Consider the following 27,246-nt stretch of genomic DNA (forward strand, 5'->3'; position numbering starts at 1 on the left):
TGTGGCAGGTCAGGGTGTGCTTCTCTGTACAAAGTTGGCTTTAACAAGACCACAGATCTGTGTTTGAAACGTACATACCATCTTCCACTTGTCACATGTGCTTGTACCTTCATCAAATTCACCTAAATTAACTTGCACCACTTGCATGCATTGATGCGATACGCTTTGGTCTACATTCAGCCACTGAACTGTCAGGTGTGCCGGGCACATGTCAAAAGAAAAGCTCTAATAGTGTTTATAATTTAGCAATAGCCTCAATATGCATGCTATACATCCAGCATATTATCATTTATACAATATACTATTCTGACAAACAAAATAAAAAAATCTAGCATCCTTTGCATTTTTTCTAACATTTCAGGTACTTGGAACCTTGCAACCAATACTGTATTTCAGGTCATATGTTTTAGCAGTTTGTCTGTTTGTATTCAGGGGCCGACCAAAAACCTCAAAAGCATATTTGCTCCCAAAGTTCAAAATAACATTTTACTTGACCATTTCTAGACAAACCCTAGATGGAAAAATGGTATATATCAGCTGGTGTATGTGGCTCAAACAAGCGGACAAAAGAGCAAACAAAAACCCACATGACTTGCGATGTTTTGCAAACTGTTGCAGGATGCAAACTCTTATTTGAATAGATTTAAGCATAAAAAAAACACCCTCAAGGACATGAAATTTGCATGCAAACTGTGCAAAAGCATGGATCTGTGTGTGATTTCAATGAGTGATGGTCTTAAAAAAAAAAAAAGGTCATGGCAGAAGGAAATTGTCAACCAATTAATCTGGATGCCAAATGGAAAGAGCAACACCACTAGAATGCCTGCCAGCGCCTAATATATGCAATAACAACTGCTATTCTTTTTGTGCTTATTATTTCGTTTATTTATACAAAGTAAATGATTTTTAATATCAGAGATTCCAGCAGACAATTTTGCTAATACATACATTGTCTAAAATAAAAGCGTGTTGATTATTGAGAACAAATGTAGGGAGTCAAACTTGGCGTTAGGAGAAAATTTGATCTCCCCCAACCTCTCCAAATTAAAAAGTAACCATTCAACTCACCCTCGCCACTGTTTTTTTTTTAAATTCCCTCCTTACCCCCTCCTTTGTCGCCACCGTCGTTTGTGCTGTTTGTTTATTAATCTTAAATAGTACATGGTCTACTTTTGATCCCGTAAAACACCAAACCCGTTGCCCTGCAATGCATCCAACCGATCTTTGCCCTACAAAATAAAAGCACTATCACGTGAAGAAAAAGTGATGGGCGGGGCCACGGAAGCCCTAAACCAATCACCGCTTTTGTATTTGTTTCTCATTCAACGATAAACACAGTAGACTTCAGTCGCGGCCTCAGTGAGGTGGTGTTCCCGTCGTTTGCTGCACCGCGCGAAAGGCTAGAACTATTAAACACCTTGTGCAAGGCATAATGCACAGTTAAGAAATTGATCGCTTGCAAAAGTGGCGACGCAGGCCTGCCGCTCTGACATTGATTTTGCCACCGGAAGACTGCTAGCGTTGCAAGCTAGCTAGCTAGCTAGCAAGGGTAGCTCCTGCATGCCGTCGTTTTCCCCTCGCCACTGACCTCTACACCAACACACAGAAGTACTGAGTTTCATTTTTTTGTTAGCGGGGCTATTCTAGCCCGTCTCTTCAGCCTGGCTCCCCTTGTCTCCCGCGTGGTTGCCCGTTGACGGTTCCCGAATATGAGACATAATGAGTCAAAGAGATACCCTTGTTCATCTGTTTGCAGGAGGGTGAGTTTCACGCATTCTCATTGCATCTACAGCCTGAGCTAGCGCTAGCTCCACGCCATCGTCCATCGCCGCTTGTCTTCGCACATCCAACACAGTTCTTTATTGATGTGGTTCACTTGCGTTGTGGCGTTGCCTTCTTCTTGTGTCTTGCTTCTCTCGGCCATAGTTTTGCATCATCCTCACATCTAGGTGGAAGACTTAAGTGTCAATGACATTTCAATGAAACGTCAGGTTGTGTGGTGTGCGTAAGAAGGAAGGCGCCCTCGCATGTCCTTTCAAATCATACGTGGAATATAAATGGCTATGTATCTGTCAAGTGCAATTTTGTTGCGTGTGGCGTGCGCTGTCAACAGGAAAAAAAAGTAGGAAAAGTGCGTCGCGTTGGTATGCGACTGCAGCTGATGTAACATGTAGCCGCCACGCTAATCCTTAAAAGTGAAACAATCTCAGAATTTACTATCGTGTTCTTTGTTCATTGTCGAGATAATCGTGTTTCCAGTCGTGAACATGAACTTTGCTTATTTTTAAATCGCCTTTCTCTGAGGCTTGTACAGTAAAGCCATTAACTGGCTGACCTATGCCCAAAACTTTGTTGACAACTCCTATCGCTTCTTTGGCGTTGAAAATGACCCCTGACTGAAGATAACGGCACGTTCTTTAATGTGGAATGACCTGACCCTAAAATCTGTGTCATTGGGTTTGCATCATATTATGTTAAGATAATTGTGCGCTATGCAGTATGGTAGAACAGCAAGGCTAAAATAAAATGTACAATTTGGGAACAAATATATCTTTTTAAATGTTTTAGTCAATTCGCTTTTTGCATTTAAAAGACCAAATGCATTTCTGAACTTACTCAACAGGTTTTTCGCACAGCCTTACCCTTACTGATCAACCGAACACTAAAAGCATGGTGCCTTGTTGTTATAACATTTAATATTTAATAAACTTACAATTTAAATGTTTAACAAATAAACATCAATTTACAAACATAATGTAAGTGTACCAGAAATTGTTTCACTGAATGGAATATAATTTATAACACCTTATTCCACACCTTATTCCACACAAAAAAATTGACAGAAATGCAGCTCCATACTAAGTGGATATTTGACTCCATTCTTGTCTACAGGAAAAGTCGAGATATCTGCTGTTAGTTGCACTTTCCTAAGTTGATTAGGCCACCATTTGATTTTGACTGTGACATTGAATAGAAGCTTGTTATGTCCAAAGAAATATAAAACATTCCAATTGTCTCGTCTTGGGTAGCCTACATGCTACAGATCGTTCAAATTCCACTAAGACACTGGTAATCTTATGCGGCATGGCAATGTGTTCTCCGATTGGCTGGTCACAGGTTTTCCTTGTCTTCTGTCCACAAGCTGCAGTGAGGGCTGTCACCATCAAATATTTTTAATGTTGATTATTTCATAGACTGAATAATCAAATAAAATGTCATCTATTGCATAAACACTTTTTTCAGTTGTTTATTGACTGATTGTTGTTTATTTGTCATTATTTTACAATTAGAAAACAAACAATTAAAATGTCAAGTGAAAAATATATATGGCAGCACGAAAGAAGTTGGTTACCACGTCCGCCTCACAGTTGAGAGGTTGCGGGTTCAATATCAGCTTGCCCCGGCCTTTCTGTGTGGAGTTTGCATGTTCTCCCCGTGCTTGCGTGGGTATTCTCCAGGCACTCTGGTCTCCTCCCACATTCCAAAAGCATGCATGGTAGGTAATAAGGGACACTCCAAATTGCCCTTAGGTGCGATTGTGATTGTGCTGACAGTCAGTCCAAGGTGCCCATGCAGGGAGATTTACATGATGGCCTTAACAGCAATCTCCACATTTTTTTTCCCCCAAGACTTTCTATATGTATGTTGTTTGGGTCACTTAGGCTGGAAAAAAAAACTAAAACAGCTGTTGGGTGGCCCAATAAACGACTTGACATCACATCTAATGTTAACATAATGCTGTATAGTAAAAATAGGGTGATTGTTTTAGCAATTACAAGACAAGACACAAAAATGGGAACACCAGATCTAACTTTACAATGTTAGGCTGTTAACCACATCAACAGCTCGAAGTGTGACACTGGAGGATTGCTTTAAGCTATATCCTGTGAAAAGCACCAATGTTATATCCACCAATGATTTTGAAACAGAGAACTACTTCTCAGAGGCTCTGAGGCTACTTCAACATTAGCTACGGTGTATGTTTTTCACAGTAATGGTCATTTATTGTATGCTTGCAAATAGTTTGTTTTTGTAATAGATTAAACGAACGATGTTGAGAGGTTGCCATCACATTACTAACTACATCAAAGTAAGTAACTGCTTAATTCAAAACTTTTTTTTTTTTCCTTTTTGATTGTTTTCCCTAGATGTGGTGGCACAGTAGGAGCCATATTGACTTGCCCGCTGGAAGTGGTGAAGACGCGTCTGCAGTCATCGTCCATCAGTCTCTATGTTTCTGAGGTTCAACTGAGTACTGTCAATGGGGCCAGTGTGGCCCGGATGTCTCCGCCAGGTCCGCTGCACTGCCTCAAGTGAGTCTTCAATATGTCAGGCTCTTGTCAGCTGGCTATTACATTTATTGTATTTATTGTTTAATCCAAGTTGGATCGTTTAGTTGAGCCAGTTATGGACATTATTCATATATTCCCTACTGTCAATGAAGCTTGACTGATGTTCAATTCACTGCCATGTTCAATCCAACAAAGCAAGTATCTTATCTGTAAATATCTGAAAACATTAAAAAACAAAACAAAACTGTATGTTTATTTTTGGAATAAACATATGGAGAGTGCTGCTTTCTAACATCATATTACGATAATGATGTAGTATGTTTTCAGTTAAGTTTTGACAGCTTACTTTTTTCTCATTTTATTGTAGGTGACATGATATTAAGCCTTTTTAGGTGAGCTTAGTCGTAATGGCCCTGGCAGAACTGGCCCTGGCTTTGACTTAAAACAATACTTGTCCATTTTTATAATTATATGTGGAAGCCAAATTTTAATAAAAATAAAAGGATAGCAAATTGGCAATATCAGCGGTTCTAGTTTTAGAAGCCAACTATTTCTATTAAAAATGAAGAGAAGACAAATTGATATTGGATATGTTGTTCGTAGTAAGGTATACAATGCAATTATTTTCAACAATGTACGACACTACTTCTCTAGGTGGCAAAACTAGATAGTTTGATGTGGCCAATGCAGGTGTTACATTAAGCAAAATTTCTCTCCATGACATGACTAGAAAAAGGCATAACCCTCACTTGTCGGCAATGACTTAAAATTTGGGTGCAATTTTTTTGTGTCACATTCCTTTTTTTATGTCCATGTTATTTTCAGATTAATATTAGAAAAGGAAGGACCCCGCTCACTCTTCAGAGGCTTGGGACCAAATCTGGTTGGTGTGGCACCTTCCAGGTCAGTCAGTTACAGTATTTTTTTCCTCACACTAGCAGCTCGGGGAGGGGCACTCTATCCACATTATTATTGGATACTGTTATATTTCAGAGGTATGTGGGTCCAATCCGCCAGTGTTTATTGAAGAGATTATAGCCAAGCATGCACATGGTACACAGGTACGCAATGGTTTACTGAGCGCATTTGCGTGCCTTCCCTAACTTTCCCCAATGAAAAGAAGAAAGCCTGAGCTAAACTTTTTTTTGTGGTTCCAACATGTGCCTTGGCTTGAAGCACACTTAGATGTAGTGCAAGATTTACCACCCATGTCCTCAACTAGCAAAAAAAAAAAAAAATGTTGCATCTGATATGGGGGCAATAATTTTCAGGCATCCTTTATTTGACAAGTGTTGTTCGTCCCCATTTCATCCCCTTGGCCGGAGACAAGGGACATGGAGGAAGTCCTTCCAGGCCCGGAGTTGCCCTCTGGCGCCAGCGCATCTCACACCTTGCCTTGAATTGGAGCCCGCAGCCGACAAAATGGGCAGCAGGAATGCAGGGTCGACTTTAGCCGTCATTTTATTACATCCAAAACCAAGCACAGCACTCACTTGGTCTCTCTTCTGCCTCACAAGATCTTCTCTTCCACCGCTCAGGCTCGCCTTCTCCACACTCTCTTTCTCGCTCGTCCAGTCACTCGCTCTTCATTCACATCATACACGCAACACTAATATGAAAAGAGCACGTGACTATAGCACAACTTATGACTAACAAACAAGCTAGTCAAGAAGCAATAGCTAATTGCCTGCTTGCTAGGTGGTGAAACAAACTGCAGGAACAACGCGGTAGATTCCAGATACTGCCCTGTGGATTCCACATTATGCGTGACTGCCACACCGCGCTGCCCCTCCGTGTCACCATCACCAGCCCTTGCGAGATGCTGTATTTCACTGGCCACTCCTTTGTTATTACTGTATTTATGGGTGGCTGTGTGTTTATTTCGTCTTGTCACTGAGGCTTTCATTGCAACATGCTGATCACACAATGCAGATTAAAGAAACACAAACTTTTGTTTTATACAATGTGTATCAAACCACAATCCCCTTTGTACCGCTTTTGCAGCCACAACAGATGTCAGTGAGATCCATATTCATCTATCATCATTAGTGTGGTAATGATCGGAGCAAAGTGGTGGCTAATGACAAAGACCTTCAGGTTTCATTGCTAAGCATTTGTAGAGTGTTGTAGAGTGGGTAAGTCAACCGTTTTGAAAGTTAGAGTTTGATACTTCGAAAATGCCAAATTTGGTTAAATTACCTTGAATTATGGTATGTATTTATTTATATGATGACACATATGGTGGTAATGATTTTTTATGCCCAAGGAACATGTGCCAATAGTCACGTTTTAAAATGATCACTTCTAAAACATTCCCAACATTGGTAAGCTATGTTTAGAGCAGACCCATGGAGTACTCATTTGATTTTGGAGAGCTAACTTGTGCCCCGGTTACCATGTTGATGACACCTGGGAATAAACCATTAAATGTTTGCACAATAGACTGTGATGTTTCTGTGCCATGGGAGTTTGAAAGGTACAGTATCTGCACCAGGAAATATTTAAGCTACGAAGAGCACGCTCTGTAGTTTGCCAAAACATTTTTGGCTTTGTGAGAACTGTTTGGCACTCAAAGTCTTTTAATGTTCTTGCTTAACTGGTCTTTTCAGGCTTGATTTGATGAATTTGTCCTAGCAGAATTTGACTGTCATTAAATGCCCTCAGGTACAACTAGAGCAGATTTTGAGCCAGGCCCTCTTCCCTATCTGTGGTATGGGTGGCGTCCTGCCAGCCAAGCCGTTCTCAGGATTTTTGTGCAAAAAAAATAAAATAAAAATAATGGTGGTTTGTCATTGTTGCCAAAACTTATGCACTTCAGAGTTAAATAGGGTACAGCAGCATCACTGGATGAACTCGGCTTTAGAAAAGTTATATTTAGTTATATTTAGGCCTTTCTATTTGGAGCATGCCACGACAACAAACAACAAATAAAGCTTACTGTGATAAAGGTGGGACAATCAGTATTACCGGAGGCAGTTAACATTTTTGCTTATGCCATGCAATGTTGTCACGGGCTGGTTAAGTAGATTAAGGCCATGTGCACACATATGCCCACGTGGGGTGGTTCACATGAGTAAATTGATACAATAATACTGGATAAGGGTCAAGTGAAAATATGTGGAAATAGATAGTAGGCTTTACACAATCTGGATTTTGGGGAGTTAAAAAAAATTCACGACCCCATGTTCGATCGGAATAGGGACCAATATGTCTATTTAAAAGACATGTATTTCCTCAACAGTTGACTCCTGGCATTTGCAGGGAATAGGAACCAGCCCGTACAATGAATACCAAAATTAAGTGACGCCCATTGAAATGGACAGCTGTAAACAAGACTTTACCCCATACACTTACTTATCAGCTCTGTCAAGTTCCTCACTCCACTCATTGTTTGTGCCTGCAGCATGCTGCATTTTGGCATTTCGGTGTATTTCTTCATGCATTTTTATATAAGTGTTGGAGGCTCCGTTTTAGATGAGACCAATGTGATTTACGTGTGACAAATTATTTTCTTCCACGTATGTTAGATGTACTTAGCCGTTTTGTTTTGTGTCAACAGAGCCATCTACTTCGCTGCTTACTCCACAGCCAAAGAGAAATTGAATAATGTACTGCAGCCTGATTCCACACAGGTTCACATGGTATCGGCTGGAATGGCAGGTATATGTGCAAGCTCATTCCATCACCACTTGGCATTGCAAATGCTTTTTACTTTTCTCTTCAGCCCACTGACCTATTCCCCTCCACTGTAGAAATAAAAATGAAATGTGAAGAAATATTGACTGTACTGGCAACATGTGGTCAAGGTAAAAAAGTGCCAACAATGTTGCCACAGCTATCCTGAAAGATTTACTTTTGTTACTTTACTGATTACGTCATGTTATAAGTAAGTACTGGCTGTCACTCTAAAATTGATGACAAGAAAATTGTTGGGGAGGCTGCTCAGATGCAAAAATATTGGCACCCGATTCCAGCTACATTGTTCATAAATGCACCAAAAATCTCCCGAAGCATTGCAGTGACAGCATTATGCTTTGGGGCTTTTTTTGTTTTCCAGTTTAACCAAGGGAGCATAGTCAAAGTGGGAATTATTATCAGTTCCAAAAAACAGTCTGTACTAGCACAATACCTTGAAGAGGAACTTTAGCTTTCAGCTTGAAAATGACAGCGCATAATCACATAGATTAATTGTGATTCAATGTATAGGATGTTTAGAAATGCAATAATTAATAATGTTGGCGGAATGCTACAAATGTATCCAGTGCAAATTATAACTTGAAATGTTGTAACTGTGTGGGCAGACGTCTTGCGTAATTTGTGGTACGATGAATGAAGTTCAAAGTTGGCGGCTCTGGTAAATAGTATTTACAGGGTTGTATTCAGAATTTACAATTGCTGCTCCTTTTAAGTAAATAGTGTTTGTACTAGATATAATATTTTTATGTTGTGTTCATTTATTTATGGTGAAATTTTATTTAAAATTTATTTTTGTGAAAATTGACCTATCTTTTGACTTGTCATGTTTTCATGACTTGATTTTTTGTTTTGTCTTTTAAACCGTGCCTGAAGAAACAAACATAAAAATACCATGTAAAAAGTCTTTTTTCAAAGACCGTTCACATTTTTCTGTGACATTTTTGAAAGAACGTTTTCTGCACTGTGCTGCTGTGATCCAGTTGGGAAGGCACAACTTTACAATGTGGGTCATTCATGCTTCTGGAGTTACAGTCTGAATGTCATCTGTATGTGTAAAGCTGAATCTCACAGGTATACTACAATGTTATTTTTAGCACAGCATGACTCAGACTTTTGCAACCAAGGTCAGCATTAGTTACACTGACTTCCCAGTGGCAAAGCTATGGACTAACGGCAATGAGACCCAAATGGGCTGCAATGACTTGTGATAAGGTGTAGTCCACCCAAATCTTTGCTATACCACTTGTTTTCATTAGGGTTGCGGCTGAGCTGGAACTTACAGTATATCATCTGATTTGGGGCTGAAGCACGATTACACCCTGCACTGGCTGCCAGTCATTTGGAGTAGGGTGATTTTACAGGGAGTTACCGTTGCTTGTCTGTGGAGTAAAAACAAATACCCATAGCCCCACAGTTCTGCCAGCTTTCACATTTCTTCAAAATCATCATAGAAATTGTTTTTCGGCATTTATTTCCATAGAAGCCTGATGCCGCTGTCTCTTCTAAAGCATTCTGTTTTTTCCCTCTTCCTTTAGGTTTTACAGCCATTACAGCAACCAACCCAATTTGGCTTATAAAGACACGTCTGCAGTTGGATGCCAGGTGAAATATCAACATCATGATGTGACAACTAGAGTTGATGTTTTTATCTGAATCAGGCAAAAATATGGATGGATTTTTTTTCATACAAAAAGATGCATCATTTAGGTGCATATTCGTTACCCTGACATTTATGCAAAATGTAAGTTTCGCAAAAGCAAACTGGTAATGGAAACACGGCATTTCCAGGGATAAAAAAAAACCCTCCAAATATTGCAAAAAAAAAAAAAAGTGCTCTCTTGACATAGTTTTTTAGTCATGTTGACATAGAAGAATTTTGTCAAAGTGTAATGAAAACACTTTTTAATTTTTTTTTAAATCTTTTATCTTTTTTTTTTTGCATTTTTTACTGCTTATGTTACCCACCAGTAAATAAAACATAACTAGTATTCCATTTATCTTTGGAATCATGGCGGCTGCATAACATGAAGTCAAAAAGTAATCCTAAAAACACTTTGGAGATTTTGGAAACTTGGTGTTTAGTTGTATTATGCCACAGGCCGTTCACACTAACACAGAAGAAGCATTTTGCCACACTTGATGTGGAGTTGTTCCATCGCTGGAGTAAACAAGGAACTGGTTGCTTTGTTTGCATTCACCGGCAAAAGGGAGGGGCATCGCTTGGTAGACAAGTGTTTTGCAGCTTAGAGTGCGTCGGAAAAGGAGAGCACCGTTGAGCACCTCCTCTTCTTTTTGGGACTGTAGCAGAGCCAATATTTTTTTCCTACAGCATCTTTAATTTAGACTTTGCGGAACAAAACTCGCCTTACAGAAAAAAAAAAAAAGTTTCAAAATTCCAATCATGGGGCCAATGCTGCGCTAAATACTTATGTCAGACCTTTTTTCCTGAAGTCACCACGCATGCACGCTACCTGCTTTACGCTCGCTAGTGCCTCAGAAGTAGGGCTGTTACTAATCATTATTTCAGTAGTCGATTAATAAGCGCTACTTTTTCGATTAGTCGAATAATCATTTATTTTTCTTGAAATTAGCTAAAGCTTGTGCAGATTACAAAGAACCTCACGAGCCCTTCACCTCAAACACAATAGTATATTGAAATACACAGAGTTGAATAACTTATGTTGTTTGGTCAATTTAGGAAAAACAATTCAATATAAAACAAATAATAAAAATAACAGTGAACTGAAATGAGCAGCAATATCATTGCTAGCTTGCAAACTGAAGCGATACTGTGAGCCTCACGCTATGTTGCCAGCGTTTGAATTCTCCCATCCAGCGCGTCTAATTCTTCTTCCGGGGAAGGGTTAAAGTAGTGGAGGAATGAGGTGGGAGGGACACACTTCATGTGGAACTTGCCGATATAAGAAACCCCAATTAAAAATATATGAAAGCAAATAGTCAGCGATGGGAAAACACCGTTGACTAATTTACATAATCACACTGTCGACAACGCCGACTATTCGTGGCAGCCCCACTCAGAAGTGAGAAATACTTCAGTCGAAATATCTACAAATTAAAATTGTACTTGATCAAAATTGTAGGAATATCACATTATTCTGTAAAAAACTGCACTGCAAACCTATCTACTAGTTTTGATGATTAGACTCACATGCGGCTAAATCCTTGAAAATAATCATTTTGACATGGAAAATTTGCCTGAGCTAGATGGTCATTTTGTACCACATTTTACAACTCATTCAAGATGAGCACTGTAGGAGAAATTGAGGGAATTATGATGGTTACAGTACAACAATCCCGTGGCAGTGAATATTAAATATTCAAAGTCCTCCATTAATTCATTTTCATTTGATCTAATTCAAGTTGTCCTTTTTCTTGTTTCATCTTTTCATTCTTCATCTAAGCTGGAGTCAGATGTTGGAGTTGACTTTTATGACTGTCTTTCAGAAATCGAGGGGAACGTCGGATGAGCGCGTTTGAATGTGTACGCCGAGTGTATCAGAGAGATGGTCTACGAGGCTTTTACAGGGGCATGTCGGCATCTTACGCCGGCATCTCTGAGACTGTGATCCACTTTGTAATCTATGAAAACATCAAACGGCGACTCTTAGAAGCCAAAGCCCCCCAGAACATGGACGAGCAGGAGGAGGTATCTAAGGATGCTTCGGATTTTGTGGGGATGATGCTTGCTGCTGCCACTTCCAAGACATGTGCCACATCCATTGCTTATCCTCATGGTGAGCGTGATTCAAATAAAAAGCTGATTTGTCTAAAGGCTTTGCTTCAACCTCTCTCTTGTGCAATTCTTTGCAGAAGTGATCCGCACACGACTACGGGAAGAGGGTAGCAAATATCGCTCCTTTTTCCAGACTTTAACAACAGTTCCCAAAGAGGAAGGATTTCGCGCCCTGTACCGGGGCCTCACCACCCACTTGGTTCGACAGATCCCTAACACCGCCATCATGATGTGCACCTATGAGATGGTGGTCTATATCCTGAACCGTTAAAAGTCTTTGCTCTTTTACTGTAACTCGTCCTAGTAATCCAGCCGGTGTTGGAGAGACAACAACAAACCACGACAAATAATCATGAGATGACAGGGGTAGTGTCTCGACACTCAGCGATGATTTCAAGTGGCAGTTTTTTTGTTTTTTTTTAAATCACCAAAGGCACAAGAAAGTTTGAATGATACCCATGCTGATTTGGGAGTGTTGCAGTTCAAACAAGCCCTCCATCATCCATCACTTTTGGTACTACTCCCATTCCCCTAATACTAATTTTGGAAAATGTAGTTGCGCCTAAGTAATGATATGCTTACCGACTTATATTTTAAAGTCTAGATCGCTGATATTTTGCAGATTAGAAACAATGCAATTTGGAGTAAAACGGAGATGGCGGGGAATGTGCCTTGTGTAAAAACAAGATGTAAATTATGATGCACATGTGCTTGTAGAGGGATGTGAAGCTCTGCTGAACAAAACTTCACAGTATGAAGTAATGTCGTTTGCACACAGGTTTTGTAGAGGTTAAGGCACTTAAGGGAACTTTGGTTTCATCGTGAATATACAGTAGAGTCTCCTGGATTCTGCAACCTACCTACCTTTAGTGGTTCATGTATTTAGAAATCTCTCACCCCCACACCAATGTAGTAGGAGACTCGCTCGTTATGCTTGAGTTAAAAGTACAAGACTAATCATATCCATTGGTATACTGTGTTTCAGTCACCTCAAGAAACTAGATTGGTCTGCTTTATACCTACTGAAATGTAAATATGCGGGGTCAAGGAAGTAAAACGCAGGCCCAAAGGTTTTTTAAGAACTATCTATTCGTGAATTACTAGTTTTAACAAATTGTAATATTGATATATTAATTATTTGCTCAAATAATATAATTCTATTTGTCTGACTGGTAAGGCAAATGGAAAACATCCATTTTTATTGTATTTATTTTTTATTTTTGGGTGGGGGAGAGCTTTTGCTTTTCAGTTGCGAAAATATGATTCACCTCCCTGTAGTTATTGTGTCTCACAATGTTGTTCATGCATTCATTCCCTTTTATTTAGAAAATCGAAACTCGATATTAAAGACAATCCTCGATGTCTTCCCCCGGAATTTTGAGGGTGAAAATAATATGGCTGTCTGAAACGCACAATGATAAATACGCATCTTTTTGAGCAGTCGTTTTATGCATTCTACTTAAATTTTTATTGCTGCTTATTAATAATTCCAAACAGTATTTGTCCGCCAAATTCAAATCAATACTAAACATGATGCATAACCCTTACAACAAAGTAAAAATACTCATAACCAGAAAATCCAATTAACTGCTGTAAATGGCCACCCTAATTGAGCTCACACTGGCTACATATTGAGCAATTTTAATAGCTACGCTTCAGTTGAAGGACAATTTTAGATTGGCATTTAGGTCGCATATGGAACTCCTGTCAGACGCTATGCTGTGAAGAGTGCATTAGATTAGTCTCATCGTTGGCATTATTGCGTATACTTCTCATCAATACAAAGTCAGTTGGGTGAGCATGCTACTTGGTGCTGACTCTGCTGGAGTTGGGTTTAAAGCTGGTCAGTCAAACCAGACTGTCTAATGCAGACTGGACTGTGTTCTTTTTATCAAACCCTAAAAGAAAGTTGTAGTTAAAGGATTAAAAAACCATGCCGCAATGATCTGCTTTCCTCAGTGCCATGTGGAGTCAAATGATCTTTTATTTTCAGCTAAATTAACCTGAACTAGAAGTATGTTATTATAATATGCATCTTTTCAACTATACTGTACGGCATGCCTGCCTGCTGTTCATGAGATCTTCCCTTCTTCCAATAGTTGTTTTGCACCCATGTTTGCATTGTGTGCTTGTGATTGTTTGTGTTGTGTGTGCTTGCATAAATGACAGTCTGATGTCACTCGTGTCCTGAGCGTAATGCGAGAAATTCCGGTATGTATGCACACAGTTAAGGAACTGCAGGTTTTTATCTTTTGGAATAAATTGTTGCCTTTTTCCTGCTGACCTTTTTCCATGTTGTTGTTGATGAGCCTACTTAAAGTGTGGCTCTGTCTATGCATTGTCATAACTTGTTTTGTTGAACAAGTGAGTCAATAAACTGGAAAAGTACAAGTACACTATTTCCATGTCTTTATTGTGGTTTAGTATTGCAATGCGGCTGTTAACCAGGAGGTGGTAGTGTCTAGTGACTTTAGTCTGATGCCTTAATTTATCTCAAATTGTCAAAAAGTTTATTCAGTTGCACTGTGTGACAAAAGAGATTTAAGTAACATTCATGGAAGCCAAACAAAATATCAAATCGCCATGGATTCAGTGAGAGTCCGGCGACGCTGTGTTTCATATCAAGTGTGTTCCCAAAACAGTCAACCAATAATATCCTGCCGCAGATGTGACTCTGAGTACACAGTATAAATTTAGACCGAAAACTAATGATACAGTATCCCTATTCCAGAATCCCAATGGCAAAAATACAATCAAAACATTGAATTTTGCAATTGTTAGCATGTCAGTTGATGGGATTTCATGAAAGGTGACAGGCATAAACAGTACCCACAAAATGCCAGGGTGGGTCAGGTTCTATAACACAGTTGGAGTAAAAATACTTTTCTACATTATTAGTAGTACTTGCTCACCTTTCTTTCTTTCTTTCTTTCTTTCTTTCTTTCTTTCTTTCTTTCTTTCTTTCTTTCTTCCTAAAAAAGGATAGTGTTGCATGTCTACATATATGCTATAACCAACAAGTCTTGTTCTATCTCAAAGGTGTTGAACTCCAGTCCTCAAGGGCCGGTATTGTGCATGTTTTTGAACCCTCACTCAAACACACATGATTGTTTCAAACGATTAGGATCATTTTCAAGCTCCTGCAGAGCTTGAATAAGCTCATCATTTGAATCAGGTGTGTTGGGGAGAGAAAAGCGGAAAACATGCAGGATGCCGGCCCTCGAGGGCTGGAGTTCCACACCTCAAAAATATCTCATTAGATTAATTTTGCTGACCTTTTTGCAAGTTGCCCCCTGGTGGCCCTGTACAGCAACGTATACCATCCCATTGGCATAAGCTTCAATTTTAACAAAGAGGTGTGACTCTTCTCATCTCAGCAAGAAAGCAAAGCTACGCTGACTCTAAAATTTTCACTTAGTTCTAACATAAAATTGAAAGACTGACTGTATAATACACATTGAATTCTCAGACACTCACACCAGTTTATATTTAATCAAAAAACATATACCATCATGTCTCAACAGTTGATTCTGTAACCAAAATTAACTAACATTTTTTATAAAGCAGAGCAGCTCTACATGATAGCAAAAGTGCAACTACATACATAACTCATTCATGTATAATAATATTTGTAATAGTTTTATCTTACAGGACTGTGCTAATATATACCAGCGCTGATGCTTTCAGGGCACTTCCCATGAGTGGTGACATTCATTAAGTGTAAGAGTGGGAGTGACTTCAAACAATTTTTGAGACTGCATTTTGTTGTTAAAGTATTGCATTTAAGTCAAACACTTTTCTAGATTTTCCAAACAGAGTTTAAAAAAAGATAAAAGAAAAATGGAAAGATTCCACTTTATTTATTTATTTTTTTTTGGGAGGGGGGGGGGTCTTGAATTCACTGCGGTGCTTGAGCACGCTCAAAAATATGTTAAATTAGACACATCTATGGGTGTGTATTACTCGGCAGTCCATCTGTCCATGACGAGAATAAACTCTTAGATTTCGTTGTACGATAGCGCCCTCATAAAAGCAGGCGCAGTTGAGTGGAGTTTCCATCTAGGAACGAAGAATTAAGTGTAAGGGTGGGAGTGACTTCAAACAATTTTTGAGACTGCATTTTGTTGTTAAAGTATTGCATTTAAGTCAAACACTTTTCTAGTTTTTTCCAAACAGAGTTAAAATAACGATAAAAGAAAAATGGAAAGATTCCTCTTTTTTTTGGTGAAGGGGGGGGGGGGGGGGTCTTGAATTCACTGCGAAGGTGTTTGAGCACCCTCAAAAATACGTTAAATTATACACATCTATGTATGGAAGCATGACGAGAACAAACTCTTAGATTTCGTTGTACGATAGCGCCCTCATAAAAGCAGGCGCAGTTGAGTGGAGTTTCCATCTAGGAACGAAGAAAAAACATCACGTCCAAAATGTTCAAAGCTTGGCTTGATTCGACCAGAACAAAATCTCGCAAACATCTAAGAAAATGTGTTGGAGTCTGACGAAATCATATTTGAACTTTTTATTATAATTCCAAAAGGTACTTTGTTTTGTCACAACACGCTGCTCGTCAATTAAACACGTTTTTTTTTTAAACATAATGTTATATACGCTACAATGAAGGGCGGGGAATCTTGTGTATCCACAAAGCTCGGCATTTGAATGTGGTTGTGTCGACTTGAAACGGAATGAACCAAATGAACTTTTGCCGTTTCAAACATCGCGAGAAGACAAGCGTGAATACACCAGCTGAGTATTCACCAGTCACCTTTGCGTGATCCAACCTGCAGCCAATCAGCGGCAGTGGGGCACACATAGGCGCCTGGACGCTAATAATTCAGTCAAACCACGTCTATTGACCAGGCTGACACCAGAGACATATATATTTAAAAAAAAAAGCTCACTTGACTTAACTGTCTGCTTAGCACGTTTAACAGTGGCTTATAGGACATTGTAGTCTGAGACGTGTTGGGACGTGTATGTTTTTTTTTTTTGAGAGAGCAACAGTGAAGTATTGCATCGGAGGGCGGCTTCGCTACTTGTATGGTAAGTTTAAAAACAAACCTTTTAGGTGACAACTCGTCTAGTGTCTAATATTATTTTGTGTTTTCTTGTGAGCACACAGCTGTTTTCTTTAAACTTACTGATTGGGGTTACGAGCGGCGCGGACAAAACTCCATTGCAGATTTTGCCATTTTAGTGCTTTCTTTTGTCTTGGAGTATACACATAACCATAATGATTATAATAGAGTTTTCCCCGAGTAAAATTTGAATGTAGAATATTTCAGCATACTACAAACCAACACCGGTCGAGCGTCTTATAATGTAAGCGAACAGGAAGTTGGTGTTGAGTTATTTTCGGGGAAAAAAACGAAGGTGGAACGAGTCACCAATCTTTTACAAATATGTTGTTACTGAATCTGATTAATGTAAAGAATTAAAGACAGAATATTTTGGTATTTGTCATAAAAACCCTATTGAATAGTCCACTATTAAGACAACAACAACGTGTTTGGTGAAAGAAACATCATAAATACAGCAAGAAAAATAGCATTATTGAAGAACGATTCATTTCTTTTAAGATGAACATGAACATGTTTTAATTGATGACGATTATTTTAAAAAAAGTGTTTACAATTTTATGTTCTGTGTCTAAACAAGATATTTTGATCGATAGTGTGTAGAATATGAATCAAACTGCAAAATTCACCTGTTTTTAAGCCACTCTTTTGAGGGGCCATTTTGCCATCTTCTGTCGACTGAAAATGACATCACGGTGGTTAAGGGCTCAGGTAATGACTGTCATGGCTCACCTCTTTGCTGGCTTTGGTCATGTAACATTCTAAGCTGAACCTTTTGGCCAGGGAGGTTATCGGTCGTTCCTTGAGGGTCACGGCCCTGCAGGTTTTTGAAGTTTTCATCCTCAAACACTGAATTCAAATGGTGTCTCAAAGGACGGAAATATCAAAAACATGCATGATGAGGTTTGATCACCCCTGCTTTCAGCATCTTCAAATTCCATGTCCCTTTCTTGAAAGCAATTGTTGCTATTCAGCTGACGTCACTGCACTGCAGATTATCTTACATTAAATACTTTGAGCCTACTTTGGAAATAACGTCCCTCTCCTGGGAGTTCTGCCTGAAGCAGACATGAGAACAAATCCCAACTCTACTGTTATGCTTCTGATGTGCCGCCAATTTGGTAGCGGCTATTAAAAAGCTTCTTGTATACTCTTTGGGACTGCAAGTGTGCTTCGATGCAAGCCCTATTCCCCCTCTTCCTCACCCTTTCACCCTGCTTGGCTCCTTCCAGCAGCTTTTTTCTTGTGTTAACTGGAAAGCCAGACCGTTTTTCCCCATCCTTGCGTCACAAGCTGGAACTTACTGACTCATGACACACAGACACAGACATACAAACACACTCTATGCTGTCTCTGTCGTACTCACAATCATCTTGCTGTTGACTGTTTACTGACCTCTTTTTGGACTGAAGACTGTATTCCCACCCTTTCGCTTGGCAGCTGTGATTGTGTGTTCACATTTCTGTGTGAGAGACTCTTGACTACTTGGCGAAATGCTTTCATGGTAAGCTTTCGTTCCACAGGCTGCTTTTTAACCATTTTAAAATGCTTTACGTCTTGCAACATGTTCTCATGTTACATTTCTCTGTGAGCATCAAACAGCCTTTCCAGGAACTTTGAGAGTTAAAATCCATGTGTCATACTGCAGACAAAACAGGCTAGACAGGTTTGTCACAAACACTATACGTAGCTACAGCTACATACAGTATAGCTACAGTGTGTGTGTGTGTGTGTGTATGCCTGTGTAAATAACCCTTATTTAAATGAATCAAGAATAGCGTTGTAGTAGAAAAAATTAACATTAAATAAAGTGTAATCTTTTTTCGCCTCATTTATATGTTTTTCTGTATTACTACACCTGCCGTTTTAATAGTTGGTCCTAAGGATGTCCCAATCTTGTGAGAGGAAATCGGGCTCATACCATTTTCAACTGATTGGAATTGGTAAAATAAGTTTGGCTTTTCAATTTTTCTTAAAAAAATAAAAAAAAAATAAAATATATATATATATATATATATATATATATATATATATATATATATATATATATATATATATAATTAGCCTCTCACACGAACTACAAGATATATAATGTGAAGTTGTTTCCGTTGGTAGCTAACTTAAGGCTAGCCTCATGTAACAAAGATAATGTCTGTAATATTGAAAAAGACTGTGTGAACATTAGGCATTTGGCGCCCAAAAAGGACAAAACTATATTTAACACATAATTTAATACATTGTGTACCCCCCCACCCCCTTAAAAAATAAACAAAAAAAACCTATTCATTTATTTTAATGTTTTACTTGGTTTAAACAACTCTTTAAGAGGTCTCGATGTTGGCATATATATAGTATATATATTTTAAACAAGACAATTTGGATACACATTTATTTTCTCAATAGATTGCCTAGGTATCAAGTTGAGTCTTGGGCTTCGGCAGATCCTCAAAGTTGAGGATGACCTGGACTCATACACGTGCAAAAAAAAAAAAAAAAGAGACCCGCCCATCTCCACTTGGAGAAGCGCTGAACTGAAATGATGAAATTCACCATCCATTTTTGTTTTTTCATTGATTGCAAAGGATCCGTTCACTTGTGTGTAAGATTTGTGCAATGTCTGTGTTTCAGGAGTCACATTCCTATTGGTAGAAGACCAAGTGTGTTCAATCACATCTGTACCAATGCGTTATCAGGATTTACCACTTGTATATTAGGCTCCTTGGTGTATTCATCCCCCTATCCTCTCCCTTTTCCCTTAAAACCACGTCGCTATGGGCCAGAAGATTGCGGTAAGCATTAAGTCAGTGGATGTAAGCGGGGAGCCTTCTTACAGCCCAGTGCGGCAAGAACTGCAAGGTCCAGATTTCTCCAGACCACCCAGACTGGATTTACTGCTGGACATGCCCCCAGCGAGTCCTGAGACTCAGCTACGCCACGCCTGGAATCCCGATGATCGGTCTCTCAATGTTTTTGTTAAAGAAGATGAGAAGCTGACGTTCCACCGGCACCCAGTAGCGCAGAGCACGGACTGTATTCGGGGCAAAGTGGGATACACCAAGGGTCTTCATGTTTGGAGCATTCATTGGCCAGCAAGACAAAGAGGCACCCATGCTGTTGTTGGAGTGGCTACTGTTGAAGCGCCTTTACACTCAGTGGGGTACACTGCTTTAGTTGGATCTGATTCGGAATCCTGGGGCTGGGACCTGGGTCGAAACAGACTCTATCATGATGGAAAGAATCATCCTGTTTCTTCTACAACACTCACATACCCGTGCTTCCTGGAGCCAGACGAGTCCTTTGTGCTCCCAGACTCGCTGGCAGTCATACTTGATATGGATGAGGGCTCCCTGAGCTTCATGGTAGATGGACAGTATCTAGGAGTCGCATTTAGAGGGTTAAAAGGCAAGACACTCTATCCCATCGTCAGTGCTGTGTGGGGACACTGTGAAGTGACTATTCGCTACGTCAACGGACTTGATCGTAAGTTCATCTTTGACGCAAACGTATATACTTTCAGGAGGAAGGCAACCCAAACATTTCCTTACCGTAATATGTTCTGTGCAGCTTCGCTATTCTGACTAATATTATGCTTGTGGGATATGAATTCAGCATTAAAAAAAAAACTGCTTTTTGCATTATGTTGTTAATGCTCTGCATGACAGTAAAATGCACCACCAACGTGAAGGCCAACCTCATAATAAACCTTACCGTACCAAATAATAGATGGACACAAATGCCTTAGTATGCGTGTGGTTTCTGGTATGACATAACCAGTGTATTTCTTACATGGAAGCTGTCTGCGTGAATCTAATTTCTACCTAATTACAGGCTTAAACAATGTAACAACCACAGTTACTTCTTCTTAGATAAAACATTTAAATCCCGCTTCTGCCTCCTGTGCGGAAGGAGAAGATGACAAAAAAAGAGACAAGCGACGTCCCTACTTTCTGGAATTCAGACGTGAGATAATGAACCTGTACCTCCACAATAATAAAGTTGGTCATGTATTTCTAGGAACCAGCCAAAGTCACTACTTCCCTCTGCATTATAACCACATGCTGGACATGCGTCACTTGATTTCATAAAACTGATCAATCTTCAAAGTTTGTCAATATCTTGAATATCGACTTAAAGCACTGCAAATGTTAGAATTATCGGCCCCAATAATTTGAATTTTATGACCACAGTGTCTTCCGCTGTTGCTCACTAAAGCTTAATGACAACAAAAACCCACTTAGTCCTTAAGTCATTCACTACTAGCCCAGTAAATATTAAACTGACACACATAGCCGTCATTGGCAGTGAAAGAGGTAAACACTTTTTTGTGAAATGCCAGTTATTCACTGCATGTAATGTCTTGCAGTGATCTGTGCCAGTGACACATAGTGACAAATATAATAATTAACTAATTCAAGCCCAGTAAAAATGCATCTGTGATGTGAAGTACACATGCTTTTCATCTGCAAAACGAAAAGAGTACAAGTAACAACTTTTAAGTCTCACATACGAATTGCTCGGCAGTTATATTTGGTGTTATCCGGAGACCGGACATTAGCTAACATGAGATCAAAGCAGTCGGACGCTGTGTTCATCACAGCGGGGGACTTGAGCCACTGCGACCTCAGCACTGCTTTCCATAATATTTGATTATTATTTCTTCTGTTATGGAATGTAGTCTGCTCGGGAAGCAAACAGATTAAGAATTTCACTGTGTGGTTTAGTACTATATATGTGCCAATAAAATCTCTCTGAATCTCTATTCATGTCCCAACTACACTGTTTCCTCCTTGGCCGCCGGGTGCATGTTCAAAAGATTGCTTGAAATTAAAATAATAGCCTTGAGGAATATGTCTTTAAGCATTTAATCGGGGAATATCTGGCCAATTAATTGTTTTGAAAAGTCCTAATATTGCCCGAGAGTAATCCGCCTCCCAATTAACTGGACAGCACCTAATATTGTAGCTATTATGAGATGATGATGCAAATAAATGTGGTTGTTTTTCTTGTTGGTTAAATTCTCTCCAACTGTATTCTCACCATTTTTCTCCTTTCCAGCGGAACCCCTCCCACTTATGGACCTATGCAGAAGAGTAGCTCGCCTGTCTATGGGTAGGGAACGCATCCATCACATAGACAGGCTCCCATTGCCTCAGACTCTCAAGAATTACCTCCAATACCAGTGACATAATACACGCGCGGATGTGGGAGGTACACCTATTGCCGCGTTGAGCCTTCAAATAGAATTCAATGAATTCCAGATATCTACTGAATGTCCAACAACGAGGACTGAAGGACTGTGACTAGAAGTTAAAGCGGATGTCAACCCTACTTTTCTTTTTTTTAACAATTATTAGTTTCTATATGCCCTTGCGAGTCTTAACATGGCATTCTGATTAACATGACTTTTGTGGATTATGAATTAAGCAGTAACATTCATGTTTTCATCCTTCTCAGAGGGGACCATTATGCTACTTGCTGTCAACAGAAAATGACATCACAGTTGCTCAGGGAACGACCAGTCGTGGCACACCCGTTTTGCTTAGTTTAGTCATGTGACATTTGCAAAACGAGCTGTGATTGGTGCCAGCAAGTGGTAAAATGGCCACCTCTTGAGGATTTTGCTGCTTAATTCATATTTTAATTGTAGCGCTGTGTTTTGACGAGAGGCTTCGTATAGAACATATTGTTAGGAAAGTGGGTTGGCTTCCAATTAGACATGAAGAAGATACAATCTTTTTAATCTCCAGTTTTGTGTCTCTTTCAGGATTTATGAATGCGCTAGCGCGGGCAAAATGAATATACCTCATGGCCTTTATTGCTGTAGTTTAAAATACAGTTTATTCTGTCTTACAGTACCAGTGTGGATACATTTCCTGTTGCAATAGTATGAAATTTGTTGTCAATATCCTCGACTAGCACTGAAGGTCCTGTGCAGCGTCCAGAAGCATGCATGGTGGGAAACGTTTTATTGATATTTCTAGTAAGACAAGTTGCAATGAATACCATATCGAGCAACAGGAAATGCATATTGTTCAATCCGGGGCTCAAAAAGCCCATTCAGGGAGGGCTTTTGGTTCTACTTTCATTTGTGTCCACACTGTAGTTCCCTTGGATTACATGCAAACTAATTTCACGGATCACGGCTATTTCTGCCTACAGGCAGACAAATATTGTACCGGTGGTGAACTTGCAATTGTTGTCTTCCCTCTCTGTTCTCACAAAACCTACATCAGACTATGAAACATTTGCTCCTCGATCCATGATTTGAAGGGCTTTGACATTAGCATGTTATGTGCCTGCTTTTAAAGTCTTACTTTCGAAACGAAAAAAAGCACCTACCATTTTTATAGATATTTTATTTTTTACATTCAGATTTTTTAATGCTGCTTTTCTACCAGCACATGGTTTTAACTGAATGGGGTTTATCCCATTTTTTTTTTTTTTAACACATAATTTGTGATGTCTTCAGGTCAGAATCTCACAGGGGTTGGACCATTTTAGGACATAAAGGTCTTTTTAATGTGAATATTAATAAAGTTTGCTAAACTCATGCCTCTATTACAGTGTGTGCTCTCTCAATGTCATGATGCATTTGAATTATCATATGTATATATATATATATATATATATATATATATATATATATATATTTTTTTTTAAACCACCTACATCTGTAAGAGTGTGTATTTCTGTTGGACAATGATTCTATTCATGTCTATTCCTGAAAACTTAAAGCTGGACTCTCTTTCATATAGTGCAGGAAGATGCTACTGAATTACAATAAATTAGTTTTAGGAAGTGATAGAATCTCTACTGTCCCCTGACTGATTGTTTGTGGCCCCAATGAGGTGTTAACACGTGCTGCATGTGTTTTTCCCCGGGTCAGCAAGTCTATACTGACTCGTTGCCATGCCAACGGTATACACAGACAGTCACAGGGTCAGTCAGAGTTCAGTGCAGTTTTCAACTCTTAGCAGATTGTTGACATTTTGCTAGGTGTAAGATTTTAGACTGCAAACGAATGGTGAATTTTGGTGATGAAACTACGCAGCAACAATAGGTAATTCCTCAGAATTCTGAGGTCATAAAAATAAATGCATAAAAATTTATTACAATGCTGCGAGAAGGTTTCTTGCCTCATTAATGACGCAAACTTAAAGCAACACAGTAAAGGGCAACTTACCAGTGCTATTTGGGGCCCCTATAAAATGATATATTTATATAGCGATATATTTATATAACCTGCAGTGGTGTTGGACATTTGAGGACTGTCTGTTTAACTTGATAAACACAGACTTCAAAAGTCACTCTAGTAATCATTACATTAGTGATTAATGTTTGGTCAATGAATGAAAGCTACCTCATACAATGTTGATTCTTTGGGTATGAATAAGATAAAATTGTTGCAGTTGACATCCCACACAGATTGTGCTGGAGCACTGAGAATTTTATCAATTATTCAGCATCTTCGCTGGCATAGTTATATTAGACTACTGCTGCCATCTTGTGGTCAGTTTTAGATATTGCAATAATCTTCAATTGTCAACATGCAGCGAAAGATAGAACTAGACCGTTACAGTATTATGGGACATAATAATCAAGCTTACATATTTTATTAACGACAACCAATACCCACCATAGACCCCCGCTCACCCGCGACCTTAATGAGGACAAGTAGTTTCGAAAATGGATGGATGGCAATTTAATGACAAATAGAACACATCAATTTGTAAATGATGGCTCGATTCCAAAACAAGGTTTTATTGGCCAATTTACAGAAAGTGCTGTAGTGACTGACCATTCCAAAGCAAAACAGACAAAAGTCCAGGAAAAAAAGAAAACAAACAAATCAAAACAACATTTTACACAATATACAAGGTTCCAATGTTAACTGCATTGCCCCCCTCTTCTAAAACACATCAGGTCAACATTGAGGTTGATGAAAAACCCACCAAAAGGTTCTAGATGAATAAATGACGTGAAAGGCATGACCTCACAAGACTAATGTGATAAACTTTTAAACAACATGTATTTTACATGAACATATAGTGCTACAGGGTACACATTCTCCATTTTTTGGGGGGAGTTCTTTTAACAGTGTCAGACAACAATATCAGCTTCGTATGTTTGTGCAATACAGCGAAGGGGTCAAAAGGTCTGAGAAAAAAATCAAAAGGGCTTTATAAATTGTTATCGTTTTAAAGTATCGAGCGCGCATGATCCCGTTGCTTTGAACTTTCTCAATGTTTATCTTAAAAGTGCTATCAATGTGCTGTTAATCTCAACATTGACCGCACAGAACACAGATTCCAACAAGGCCGATCAATATAGTTTCCTAATCAGAACTTTAAATTGTATGTTATGCTTTATAACTATTATTATATAAGTACAGATTAGAATTGATTTGTATCACTTGTGCTGAAATCATATTAATTTATCTTGTTTTTCTGCATCAGCAAGAGAAGGAAAACAATGATAATTGATTTTTTTTTTAGTAGTTATGTATCCCTTATTATAAGGATTTTAAATATTCTTTTTTATACACACAGTCCAATGAAAGGTTTGGAAACACTTTCAGATTCAAATGGTCTCAAACACATTAAGGGCAAAAATTTTAAGCTATTATCTGCGAACTGAAACTCATTGTGGGTTAAAAAGGTATCATCCATGTCATACAGCTTACTGGAAAAAATAGCACAATGTGTTATTTGGGCAAAGGGTGCCTACTTTGAAGAATAGAATGTTATTACAAACATTCAGTTTTCATTAGCATGTCTTTTATTCAACAAATAGTTGCATCTATGTTTTTTTTTATTGTCGGTCTTGTATTTATCGAAGATTTAGGAGATCTTAAAAAAAAAAAAAAAAAAAAGAACTCGAGGGCGTTTCTGAGCTTTGATTGGTAACTATAGGTCTCTTGTTGGGTTTTATAGGGCGAAATCTGGAACGTTGGTTACTACTATGCCATCTCAGGTAGAAATGGGTCTACCTTAGTGTTTGCGGCCATATTATCAGCCGAAGCTCGCACCTCTATTTGCCGTTCAGTACTTTGAATGTACAAAAAAGAATGCATGTGCTGTGTTTTGATTTATGTTGGTGTGCAGGACATCCAAAACATATCACTGCACTGCAAAACAATGGCATTTGTTCAATCCATTGGCGGTGTACATTTTCTCATAGGGCTGCTTTTTTTTTTTTTTTTCCCCCCAGAAAATATGTACAGCTTGCCGAGTGAACCTAGTGAACTGTTCTTGTATCCATGGAGACAGTGACACATCCAAACACTCAAACAAACAAACAAAGCCAAAGCTGAAATGTACAGAAAGGATCTGCGGTGCCACCGACTACTTATGCAGGATAAAGATTTGGAAGTGTGAACATGAAAAATGAAGCGAGATGACCATTTGACGCGAGGAGAAGAAAATCTCTGGGTAAACTGTGTATGTTTGAGGTAAGGATGGCGAGGCTTAGGGGGGGTGGGGGGATCACATACTTTACTGTACTCTCTATTTACAATATTGTGTATAAAAATGTACAAGGGAAGTTGTCTATTTCTCCCCAAAACACAAAAGAATAATCCCTTGTTGAGTTGAAGATGACATCTGGACTCAGCGCTGCTCATTTTCTATTTTTTTTTGTGTGTTTATTTTAGACTTCCATTAAAAATATGCTTTTTCAGTAAAATCACCTGACTTTGACACAAGGGCCAGGATAAAGATGGATACATTACACAAACAAACCCAAATCAATATACATTTTGGCGACTTGAATATATGGAAGCTTGTTTTGCCTTTTTTAGATCTTTGCAGAATGTTTCATCAAGCTCAACTAAATAGTGTGACTGCTGTTGTGAAATGTGAAGGATATAAACGTTGCTATTGACAGGAAATAATAATTACCGTTTATTTAAATATATTGTCAAATTTGGATCTATACCTGATTATTTTATTTTATTTTTTTCTTTTTGTATTAGACGTGCTCGGCGTTTGAGTGTAATCAAATCCAGAAGGGGGCGACATTACATCGTTTTTCAACGCCACAAAGTGTCAATGTCTACCTGATTGTGTTAGTTTATGTGTGTCAGTCATCGTATTAGATGCTCTATTACAGACATATAGATCATATGAATGTTTGTGATCGAGAGTTTCAATGAGATGTTGCTGTTTTGTCCCAGTTCAGGCGCTTTGTTCCCTGCATCCTGGGTAGTTGGACGTCCACCTCTTCCTCGCTGTCATCTGATTCTGCGCTCGTGATGTCATCCTCCTCTTCCTCATCATCCTCATCTTCATCCTCTTCCTCGCTGACCTCCTCCTCCATGGCCTGGGGATCCTGCATATTCTGAGACAACCAGGTATTAAATGACAACTCAGAAGTTCTGAAAGTCAAAAGTTTGTAGTTCCCTTTAAAACTGATGTAAAAACAAACA

At 38.9% G+C, this 27,246-nt stretch overlaps 4 protein-coding genes across 4 annotated transcripts in view; 2 read left to right on the plus strand and 2 right to left on the minus strand.

Annotated features, from left to right (window-relative positions):
- pxylp1 (2-phosphoxylose phosphatase 1) overlaps positions 1 to 1,998 on the minus strand; it is a 21,309-nt gene extending 19,311 nt beyond the window's left edge. The window contains exon 1 of the mRNA XM_088427265.1: positions 1,737 to 1,998. Coding sequence (XP_088283391.1) covers positions 1,737 to 1,746 — 10 coding nt within the window. The 5' untranslated portion in view covers positions 1,747 to 1,998. The remainder of the gene's footprint in view (positions 1 to 1,736) is intronic.
- LOC148416026 (solute carrier family 25 member 36-A) lies at positions 1,333 to 14,138 on the plus strand. The gene is made up of 7 exons (XM_088427269.1): positions 1,333 to 1,760; positions 4,149 to 4,313; positions 5,118 to 5,195; positions 7,852 to 7,952; positions 9,524 to 9,590; positions 11,454 to 11,743; positions 11,820 to 14,138. The coding sequence occupies exons 1-7, from the start codon at positions 1,720 to 1,722 to the stop codon at positions 12,011 to 12,013; spliced, it is 936 nt and encodes a 311-aa protein (XP_088283395.1). The 5' UTR covers positions 1,333 to 1,719; the 3' UTR covers positions 12,014 to 14,138.
- Positions 14,139 to 16,562: 2,424 nt separating this feature from the next.
- LOC148416027 (SPRY domain-containing SOCS box protein 4-like) lies at positions 16,563 to 23,370 on the plus strand. The gene is made up of 3 exons (XM_088427640.1): positions 16,563 to 16,785; positions 19,449 to 20,300; positions 21,876 to 23,370. Exons 2-3 carry the CDS (start codon positions 19,592 to 19,594, stop codon positions 22,001 to 22,003), a joined length of 837 nt encoding a protein of 278 aa, XP_088283766.1. The 5' UTR covers positions 16,563 to 16,785; positions 19,449 to 19,591; the 3' UTR covers positions 22,004 to 23,370.
- A 1,137-nt stretch (positions 23,371 to 24,507) lies between these two features.
- The window catches only part of LOC148416028 (calsyntenin-2-like), a 178,714-nt gene continuing 175,975 nt past the window's right edge, over positions 24,508 to 27,246 (minus strand). The window contains exon 17 of the mRNA XM_088427843.1: positions 24,508 to 27,158. Within this exon, the coding sequence (XP_088283969.1) occupies positions 26,967 to 27,158 (192 nt within the window). The 3' untranslated portion in view covers positions 24,508 to 26,966. The remainder of the gene's footprint in view (positions 27,159 to 27,246) is intronic.

The sequence above is a fragment of the Hippichthys cyanospilos genome, chromosome 11 (genome assembly GCF_059441005.1).
Source record: "Hippichthys cyanospilos isolate Australia breed blue-spotted pipefish chromosome 11, RoL_Hcya_1.0, whole genome shotgun sequence".
In the NCBI taxonomy this organism is placed as follows: Eukaryota; Metazoa; Chordata; class Actinopteri; order Syngnathiformes; family Syngnathidae; genus Hippichthys; species Hippichthys cyanospilos.

Bases quoted from the DNA above. Each gene is read 5' to 3' on its own strand.
- LOC148416026 (XM_088427269.1), top strand. From the start codon at position 1,720: ATGAGTCAAAGAGATACCCTTGTTCATCTGTTTGCAGGAGG. The intron at 5,196-7,851 runs GTCAGTCAGTTA...TTGTGTCAACAG, and splicing joins GTTGGTGTGGCACCTTCCAG to AGCCATCTACTTCGCTGCTT. The intron at 9,591-11,453 runs GTGAAATATCAA...ACTGTCTTTCAG, and splicing joins CGTCTGCAGTTGGATGCCAG to AAATCGAGGGGAACGTCGGA.
- LOC148416027 (XM_088427640.1), top strand. From the start codon at position 19,592: ATGGGCCAGAAGATTGCGGTAAGCATTAAGTCAGTGGATGTAAGCGGG. The intron at 20,301-21,875 runs GTAAGTTCATCT...TCTCCTTTCCAG, and splicing joins CTACGTCAACGGACTTGATC to CGGAACCCCTCCCACTTATG.